Source organism: Marmota flaviventris, chromosome 7 (assembly GCF_047511675.1).
Source record: "Marmota flaviventris isolate mMarFla1 chromosome 7, mMarFla1.hap1, whole genome shotgun sequence".
NCBI lineage: Eukaryota > Metazoa > Chordata > Mammalia > Rodentia > Sciuridae > Marmota > Marmota flaviventris.
Window position 1 is genome coordinate 117,907,990 of NC_092504.1, and position 10,635 is coordinate 117,918,624.

The following is a 10,635-nucleotide window of genomic DNA, read 5'->3' on the forward strand; positions in this document are numbered from 1 at the left end:
ATCTTATAAATATTCCAAGTCAGATGTTAACATTTTTTAAAGCAGCTTCATATTTCCATGGGGTAATATTAGTTTTGGATTTATTTCAAGGTTTTAATGTCTGTCTTTACTTGTCTTGAAGTAGCTTGGCTAGCTCTTAACTACTGCTTGGGGCATATTCAGATAAACTGTGGTATGTAGCCACACCCAACTCTGTTGGCTTTCTTTCATTGAATCTATTCCCATGGAAGAAACCAAGTTGCAATTTTAGTATTATTTCATCAAGGAGGCCAGGCTGGAACTATCATGCTTTGCTTTCATCTCATATGTTTGCTTTCTGTTGTATCACATGTTTTATATTGTATGATTCTTATCATATGTTTCATATCAATGGTTGCTTTCTACATATTTGTTTCTCAGTTGTGTGTGCATATTTAAGTATGTTATTCTACTGAATAAACAAAGCAGTATAGACTAGTGAGGTCTTATTGTAGTCTTGAATAAAATATTTTTTTCTGATGCTTTATCAAATTGATAAATAACTTATTACAGATTTTAATGAGCTATTATAATAGCATTTAAATTACTTTCCTTTCCCCCGCAAATTAACCACCCTAAGTGTTTTTCCAGTGTCTGAGAACGTTAGTGGGACATACAGGTGGAGTATGGTCATCACAGATGAGAGACAATATCATCATTAGTGGATCCACAGATCGAACTCTCAAAGTGTGGAATGCGGAGACGGGGGAATGCATACACACCCTGTATGGGCATACTTCCACTGTGCGCTGCATGCATCTCCATGAGAAAAGGTAAAGGGAAAATCCAACATGGTCGGGACTTTTTCCTCTGTCACTTGTGAATTTGGTTCCTTTCTGTGTAACGTTATTGAGATTGTGATAATGAACTCCTAAATTAGACTTTGATTATTAGACTGTAGCTGTTTCTAAACTGAGAAAGCCATAACATATTGGCTTAAAATTGGGGGTTCGTCTTTCAGATTCCTCCTTCATTTGATTCCTGGGCTTCCCTCAGAGACTCTACTCCCTAATCGTTTTCTTATTCTTTGATGATTCACCTTCTTTAAACAAAAATTGTTTTCTCTCTGGATATTCATGTTTTTGCAGATGGAACAAATTCAGTCACTTAGGCTTCAGTTTAAAACTCTGCCATCTTTTTAATTATCCACTCACCTTCACCTCACTGTATCACATCCCCTAAATTAAGAAAAAATCTAAGGCCTGTGGGTTATTTTCTCATTTCCTGTCCTTAGAACTGTAGCCATAGTTTTCAGACATGGCCATCTCATCTTTTCTACAGCTGACAGGGAGCCTTTCTATAATTATGGTAGCATCACTGTGCTCTTCTTACATCTCTGGGAGGCTACGGTTGCTACTGTTAAAGGAAAAAATCCTCAGTGTAGTTTTCACAATCCTTTCAGCTAAACTGGACTGCTTGCCTTCTCCTCCTTGGCTCTTTTCTCCTCCTGGAACACATCCTGTTAAATCCGTGTTTTTGTTGATGTCTTCATTATTAAGTAAATGTGTTTTTAAATTTATTTTTAATTGGTGCATTATAGTTATACATAAAACTGGAATTCATTGTGATATATTTATACATGCACATAACATAGTTTAGTCAATTTCATTTCTCAGTTTCTCCTCTTTGCCATCTGCCCTCTATCCCCTTCCTCTACTACACCATTCTCTCTTCTATTTTCATGAGATCCCCTTTCTTTTCTTTTTGATTTCTTATTTCTCTCTAGGTTTAGCATGTGAGAGAGAACTTTTGACCCTTGACTTACCAATATCTTCTCCAGTTCCATCCACTTACCAGTAAATGACATAAATCCATTCTTTATGGCTGAGTAAATTCCTTTGTGTATGTATACCAAATTTTCTTTGACCAGTCATCTATTGAGGGACACTTAGGTTTATTCCATAACTTCGCTATTGTGAATTGCTCTGCTGTAAATATTTGTATGCACATATCATTATAGTATGCTAACTTTAGCTCTTTTGGATAAATACCAAGAAGAGGTCTAGCTGGGTCATGTGGTAGGTCCATTCTTAGTTTTTTGAGGAATGTCAATAATGCTTTCATAGGGGAAGTTGCAAGCAAATGTGTTTTCTATTTCATTTGTCAAAAAAAAAAAAAAATCTCCTGAAGTGAATTCATTGCAGTCTTCATGAGCAATCCCCCTCCCCCACCCAATGCTGGGATTGAACCCAGGGCCTTGCACATGCTAGGCAAGTACTAAATACCATTGAGCTACATCCCCAGGCCCTATCCACTGCAGTCTGCACCTTAAATTCTGTCCATAGCATCTTCTTTACTAAGTAGACTTGGCCCTAGTTTTGAATATTTTGAATATATTCTTGGCTTTCCCACGTCCTATTCCAATCAGAATAACTCAATACCGTGTTTATGAATCAAGGTTTTGCATAGGATTTCGTGTGAAAACATGTGTTCCTGCTTAAGAAAAGAAAAAAGAGTTTAAAAAACATTGACTTCATCTGTCACGTTTTCTGATGTTATTAAAATTTAAAAAAATTTTTTTTTCTTTTTATCTCTTTACAGAGTCGTTAGCGGTTCTCGAGATGCCACCCTTAGGGTTTGGGATATTGAGACAGGCCAGTGTTTACATGTCTTGATGGGTCATGTAGCAGCAGTCCGCTGTGTTCAGTATGATGGCAGGAGGGTTGTTAGTGGAGCATATGATTTTATGGTGAAGGTATGGGATCCAGAGACTGAGACCTGTCTACACACGTTGCAGGGGCATACCAATAGAGTCTATTCATTACAGGTAAGAGATCTTATCTCCCCATCTCTTAGATGCTCTGCTGATGAGTCATAAGATTATTTTCCTTGGATAATCACTGTCAAATTACTGATCCAATACAGTCCAAAAAAGGTGAATCCAATTAATCTGCCATTTACATGTACTTCAAAATTAGCATGAAGTACATTTCTGTGCTCCATTCTCCCTCTAAAATACACATGCTTGTCTTGGAACTTGAGACTTTGCCGCCCTAAGTTTGCTATATTAATTAATAAGTAGTCTCATAGGAGAGTAACCTGGATTTTAATAAACTTCTTAGCAGATGATTAATTTGGCCAAAAGCTGTCCCTTTGCCTTGATAGTTAAAAGTTGATGGACCATGTAATTGTGATTACATCCCCATTCAGAGTAGAAGTGGAGCCTTTCTGTATAAAGCTATTCCACTGTCCCAGGGCCACTGATTTGCAGTCATAAGAAGTAACTTTGACTCACCTGATTTTTTGTTTATTTAACATTTGAACCTGACATCCATGAATAGTTGTTAAATTTCAAGATAACTGACTAGACTAATAGTTTTAGTTCCTAAAAGGCAGTATTTTCAACTTAAAAGTAGCTTCTATTGCTTAAATAGTTTATTTACTAGTTACCACCCATTAATGATCAGCAAATTAGTACATAATCCCAGTACTGACATTGCTGTTCTGTTCTTAAGGTATTTGTTTCTTAACTGATAGGATACTGTTCCCACCATGTAATATTGATACACGGTAAACATGTTTGTCAAAATAGGAAAGGTGATGAATTTGAAGCAGAGGGAATTAGCTTCATTTTTTTTGTTGTTGTTGTTGTTGTTTTGTTTTGTGATATGCTCAGAACCTGGTATAGCTAGGAAGCTGGAGAAGAAATGCTGTATATCTTGCTTTTGTTATCAAAATGCTACCCTTTCTAATTCCAGATACAATTATATTTTGGCATATTTCCTATTTAGTTTTATGTTCTTGTAAATGAAACTTTTATTTTACATGCAGTTTTTAATAAAACTTTCTTGTGACCATCAAGCAAGTTACCTCTAGCCCTTTTCATGATTCAGGTACTAATCAGCACCCTCTTTATTGTAAGCCATGTCATTAGGTGCAACTTCCTGTGGGGAAATAAAATGCAGAAGGAATCCTCATTGAATCATCCATGGTACATAGCTACTAAGTAGGACTAGGTGATCCAAAAATAATGTTCATATTAGGCATTTTGTGTTCTTTGTAAGTTATTTCTGCATCTACTTTGAAGCTACTGGGCATAAAATGCAAGCGTTCTGATAGATGTGCCTGAGAACCTGCAGTGTATCCTTTCTTGATGACATTCATTTCACCGTGGTTGCCCCTTAGTCCTAGTGCCCTGTTTTGTTCTTGGCCTTGCATGTTGCCCACACTGTCCCCTCCTCCCCTATTGATAGGAAGCATATCCATACTGCTGCTGCTCTAATAAGCTGTTTCTGTTGTAGTTTGATGGCATCCATGTGGTGAGTGGATCTCTTGATACATCAATCCGAGTTTGGGATGTGGAGACAGGGAACTGCATTCACACATTAACAGGGCACCAGTCATTAACAAGTGGAATGGAACTCAAAGACAATATTCTTGTCTCTGGGAATGCAGATTCTACAGTTAAAATCTGGGATATCAAAACAGGACAGTGTTTACAAACATTGCAAGGTAAGTGTTGGCTATCCACCTTTAATTGTGTTCATTAAAAAGGTGATTGCTGCTCAGGCAGAAATGCTTGCTCCAGATATGTTTATGATAATGTTCACTCTCACACCACTAGGCACCCTTGAAAAAGTGTTTAAAGTTGTTTTAATATAAAACGGTTGAAGTACTTCGTACCTGTTTACTTGACTCAACCTAACCTTAAAGAACAGTGAGAAGAAAGAACGTTCTTGGCTGTCTCACAGAAGCAACATACTCATTTTAGTTGTGGAGTGATTATTTTATTTTGAATTTAAACATCTTTGATAGAAAATTGCTTTGACTTCCACTTAGCCACTTGCTAAACTGGAATGGAATAGAATAATAGTTCCCATTGAAATAGACAGGTACACGTGAGAATTGTTAATAGCAGATGAGATATACCAACAGTAACTTCTTCATGATGATCTTTTTTTTTTCCCCCTTTGGTGCTAACCCTTAGAGTCTTTTCATTGAGGCCATGTGGCGGGCAACTTTGCAGCTTGTTGTTGGTTGATTTTACCTCTTCCTCAGAGATTGATAATAGTATCCATTCAGCTTTCATCTTTGGTCAGTTCCAAGTGGTGATAAATCTGTTAGGCTCATTTGTCCCTCAGCAGAACATATGAAGCTGCAGTGCCTACATCGTTGCCAGCAAATGCTCTTATTCACACAGCCAGAAAATAAAATGTGTGCCTGGTAGCTAACCAGGCTTCCTGGAAGACAGAACTCTTGAAAGTTAATGTTATAGTTACAGATAGCTGCCAGATTTTCTTACATCCATGCTGATCCTAAAATACTCATAACAAAGTTTCTAAATATGTAACATTTTAAATGTTGCATTTATTGTATATTCTAATGTAGAAGTCTGCAAATTATAATGTAACTAACCCATATCCTTGATTTCTAACCAGCAATCAAATTCCTTTGGTTTTGTCTAGGTCCCAACAAGCATCAGAGTGCTGTGACCTGTTTACAGTTCAACAAGAACTTTGTAATTACCAGCTCAGATGATGGAACTGTAAAACTATGGGACTTGAAAACGGGTGAATTTATTCGAAACCTAGTCACATTGGAGAGTGGGGGTAGTGGGGGAGTTGTGTGGCGGATCAGAGCCTCCAACACAAAGCTGGTGTGTGCAGTCGGGAGTCGGAATGGAACTGAAGAAACCAAGCTGCTGGTGCTGGACTTTGATGTGGACATGAAGTGAAGAGCAGAGAAGACAAATTTTGTGTAGATGATATACTCCCTTCCCTTCCCCTGCGCAAAAAAATAAATAAAAAATAAATAAAAATAAAAAATAAATAAAAATTTAAAAAAGAAAGAAAGAAAAAACAGAAAAAAAGAAAAAAGAAGAGAAAATGAAAAAAAAAAAATCCCTTGTACTCAGTGGTGCAGGATGTTGGCTTGGGGCAACAGATTGAAAAGACCTACAGACTAGGATGGAAAAGAGGAAGAGAAGACAAACCGTAACTGACAAGAGAGGCGTCTGCTGTCTCATCACATAAAAGGCTTCACTTCTGATTGAGGGCAGCTTTGCAAAAGAGACTTTCTAAAAACCAGGTGCAATTATTTCTTTATTTTCTTCTCCAGTGGTTGTTGGGCAGTGTTATGCTGAAACATCGTTACCAATTCTGCTCGCCTGTTCTTTTGCCACTGTCACCTAGAAAGGAGCTGCAATAATATCAAAACAAGTACTGGTTGACTTTCTAATCAGAGAGCATCTACAACAACCACAACAAAAGATTCTCCAGTGGAAAAGCTAGGAAAAAAAAAAGAAAGAAAAAAAATACTGTGAATTGTTTTTGTACAGGTATCATGAAAAGTTTTTTTTTATTTTATTTTTATTTTATTTTTTTTGCCAACCATTGCCAATGTCAATCAATCACAGTATTAGCCTCTGTTAATCTATTTACTGTTGCTTCCATATTCACTCTTCAATGCATATGTTGCTCAAAGGTGGCAAGTTGTCCTGGGTTCTGTGAGTCCTGAGATGGATTTAATTCTTGATGCTGGTGCTAGAAGTAGGTCTTCAAATATGGGATTGTTGTCCCACCCCTGTACTGTACTCCCAGTGGCCAAACTTATTTATGCTGCTAAATGAAAGAAAGAAAAAAAGCAAATTATTTTTTTTTATTTTTTTTCTGCTGTGACGTTTTAGTCCCAGACTGAATTCCAAATTTGCTCTAGTTTGGTTACAGAAAAAAGACTTTTTGCCACTGAAACTTGAACCATCTGTGCCTCTAAGAGGCTGAGAATGGGAGAGTTTCAGATAATAAAGAGTGAAGTTTGCCTGCAAGTAAAGAATCGAGAGTGTGTGCAAAGCTTATTTTCTTTTATCTGGGCAAAATTAAAACACATTCCTTGGAACAGAGCTGTTACCGCCTGTTCTGCGGAGAAACTTTTCTTTTTGAGGGCTGTGGTGAATGGATGAACGGACATGAGAAAACTGACAGAATATTTTAAAAATTAAAATAAAGTTGCTGGTCAGTCTTAGTGTTTTACAGTATTTGGGAAAACAACTGTTACAGTTTTATTGCTCTGAGTAACTGACAGAAAAGGAACGATTCAGTCTCTAGTGACGGCGTCACGCGCAAACCAGCGCGCCGAGTGACAAGTCCAATGGTTCGCCTCCTTCTCCAGGAGCCACGACTCAAGCTGAACTGTGAAAGTGGTTTAACACTGTATCCTAGGCGGTCTTTTTTCCTCCTCCTGTTTATTTTTTTTTTTGTTGTTGTTGTTGTTTTATTTATAGTCTGATTTAAAACAATCAGATTCAAGTTGGTTAATTTTAGTTATGTAACAACCTGACATGATGGAGGAAAACAACCTTTAAAGGGATTGTGTCTTTGATTTGATTCACTTAGAAATTTTATTTTCTTATAACTTAAGTGCAATAAAATGTGTTTTTTCATGTTAGTATGCCTGTTTCTTCCACCAAGGTAATACTATTTCATAAATATTTAGGCTCTAATATTTAAAACAGCACAGTCTTGTTGGTTTCTTCACATTCCCTATATGGTGACACAGAGATGATTACTTCAATCCTGTTTGAAGCAGCTAAAGTAAGGGTGAGATACTACAAATGAGGTTTGATATATCCCCCTACACTATAAAGGAGGACACTCCACTGTGCTTCTCTGTGATATAAGAATATGGTCCCCTCAAAGAGTCACAAAACTTTTCTGATAGTTACAACTGGACGTTGTATAAATAATAAGTACATTTGAAAATTATCCTCGCATTTGGTGCTTGCCAGGTACTTGCTATGTATTCTCTCTCAAGCTCCCAGCAGCCCTGAGAAGTAGGTACTAGGACCTGCATCTTAAAGAGGAGCCAAGAGCTGCAGCTTGGACTGGTCAGGTGATTTGTTAGTCATATATAACTAGCAGAACACTAGGAGTCACACTGTTGTAAGGACTGGATGTCTGATGTCCTGTAAGAAATTCTGGCAAACTAAAGTAAGGTTTGAGGAGTTTGTCATTTTTATGATACGTTCAGACTCTTCTGGTTGCCATTTTGTTCAATAAATCTAGTAAAGGGGAGGACTTCAGTTATTGAAACTATGTAGCTCTAAATATATTTAGTACCTCAAATTACCTGGGGATGTTCAACACACACGATAATCTCAACTATCTCAACTATGCCTGCCATAGACTAAAATCTCAGTGTTAATAAAAAGGGACTTTCACATCTGGGTCTATGATCTTGGAGTAGCCAACATCTCTGGTCCTCAGTCTTCAGCTTTCTCCTACACAAAAGCAGAGATGTAGTGGCCAGGGAGGCAACCATTACTGCTCACATCCTGAGCCCTAAAGAATCTACATTTGAACAAGCTCACCAGGAGAGTTATAGATGCTGTACTTGTAGAACCAGTGCCTTAGGTACCTGTGTTCTGGTATGTTTGGTTTATTTGGCCTCAGCAGATTGCAAACATAAGAACAGATGGGAAAAGTGATGATAAGGGAGAAGAATGGAAAACATCATGATCAAAAAGCAAGGCAGAAGTCATGATGGTCAGGCCAGGCGAGCTGGGAGAGCAGCCTTGCCCCCCCTTCCGCCCCCGCTGTAGGGAAAACCAGGCACAGCCCAGAGCCACAATTGCTGTTTCCCTTGATGACTCGAATTGGCAGAAGCTGTAATTCTATTTGATGGTCCTTGAAACTGCTTGATTTTTCATAATACCATACAAACAAGGCTTAACTATAATATAATTGAAAAAAATCTATTTTTTGAACATTATAGAAAACAGAATGAGTTGACAGGCTTTATAGACAACCAGGACTGAGTTCAGGTAGGCCCCAGTTCTAATACTGTTCTGTTACTGGGATCCTTATCAGGTTTCTTCACCTCATGTGTCCTCATCTTGTAAGATGTAGAAGAGTCCCATCTCTTGAGGTTCATGTAAGGATTAAATGGGATGTTATAAAGCACAATAGCACTTAAAACTAATGGCACTTAAAACCCTGAAAATGGTAGCAACTATTAAATAGTTCCAGATGGAGAACAGTGGAATGCTTGTGATTCATTCATGAATATAAAAAGATAGTATATGCATAGATACATATACACATATATAGGTATATATGTGGCATTTATATGTATTATGTATATAAAACTAATATACCATATATCTATAGCAGTTTGCATTCTTTTGAGTCACACAGTCTCATGGAGTCTTTTAGAAACTTTGTGAGAGAAACTGGTACTAAGCACCTAATAGTGACATTGTATATACCCTGGTATTCAATAATATTGTTTTAGGAATTCATGAATAATGTTATTACAGTGAATTTGTTCCTAAACCTTATTCTAAGGTTCCTAAATCTTATTCTAAAAAAATGTATTATAATTTTAGTAAAATAACAAAAAATCATTAAGGCAACCTCATATTGTGGCTTCCATGAAGAAATTTACTTCCTTATATAGCTGTACAATTTTAAGTCTTCATAATAGAATACACACAGTCCCCACACAGAGGTGTTAAAATTTCCCAAAGACCAAGCATTGCCTGAAACTAAAGCTAAAATTGGGACACAAAAGTAACCCGAGAGCATCCAAAGCAAGTGCCTAGTAAGTACTGTTGAATACAGTAAAGAGAGTGCACTATCTTATTTTTTCCTGGAATTGTTCATAATTTTGACATTTGGAAACCGCCTTACTGAGATTCAGTTGTCACAGCTAGTGTCCTCCAAACTTTCAACCTATTTAATTTCAAAAAAGTAATTGACTTTGTTTGTTTGTTTATAGTACTAAGGGTGGATCCCAGGAATGCTGTACCTCTGAGCTATATCTACAACCCCTTTTACATTTTATTTTGATACAAAGTCTTGCTAACTTGCTGAGGCTGGCCTCAAACTTGTGATCCTTCTGCCTCAGCCTCCCAAGTGGCTGGGATTACAAGCAGACTCCACCTCGCCTGGCAGTAATTGACATTTATTTAATTATTTAATATTTTTAAGTCATTTTCTCTATCCCTTTCAAGCTAGTCGGTTATAAAGTCGTGTATCTCTCTGAATTGATTTGATGCTACAGTCAAACCACATAAAAGACCTGTATATTCTCTTCTCCCTGAAGTGAATGGGGTTATAGGTGGCTCCCCAGATCCAGCTTTCCCTATTTCTCTAGACCCTTCCTGGAAGCAAATTATTAGACACATTATGAGACCCTGTCTCTGCTCCTGTAACTCCTGTGTGAAAACCAAAAGCCCACAGCCCTGCCCCTTCACAGAGTGGGAGTAGATGCACATGCCGTTAGTTTTTCCCCCTGATTGAGTCCCTCGGGGTGGTGGAAAATTTCTGAAAACTTTCTTCTCCATCAACAGCTCCCCCCAGACACAGATTTCTTCCTTTTCTTTCTCTTAGTCATCTCTTATCATCCCCAATAAAAATCAGGGATGTAACCCATACTCCCTTGGGTTCATCAGTCAATGAAGGATCCAACCCCGTCATCTTGCGCAGTCCTGTGCAGGAGAGTGTCCTGTGTCGAGCCCATTCCATGATCCTCCTAACAAGAGAGGGCTCTGTGCTGCTGACGGATGAGTGAAGTTAAATGAGTGTTTCTGACACAGTTATTTCAATGTTCCTGCCTGACTGTATTTTGAAGATTGTATTGTGCACGTGAGTGTAGATACACTTCTGGATATAAGAATAT

At 37.7% G+C, this 10,635-nt stretch overlaps 1 protein-coding gene across 8 annotated transcripts in view; it reads left to right on the forward strand.

Moving 5' to 3' along the window:
- The window catches only part of Fbxw7 (F-box and WD repeat domain containing 7), a 185,917-nt gene extending 178,516 nt beyond the window's left edge, over positions 1-7,401 (forward strand). For all 8 annotated transcript variants that reach the window (XM_071614611.1, XM_071614609.1, XM_071614612.1 and 5 more), the window contains 4 exons: positions 610-791; positions 2,560-2,785; positions 4,260-4,470; positions 5,424-7,401. In XM_071614611.1, coding sequence (XP_071470712.1) covers positions 610-791; positions 2,560-2,785; positions 4,260-4,470; positions 5,424-5,692 — 888 coding nt within the window. In that variant the 3' untranslated portion in view covers positions 5,693-7,401. The remainder of the gene's footprint in view (positions 1-609; positions 792-2,559; positions 2,786-4,259; positions 4,471-5,423) is intronic.
- The last annotated feature ends 3,234 nt before the right edge of the window (positions 7,402-10,635 follow it).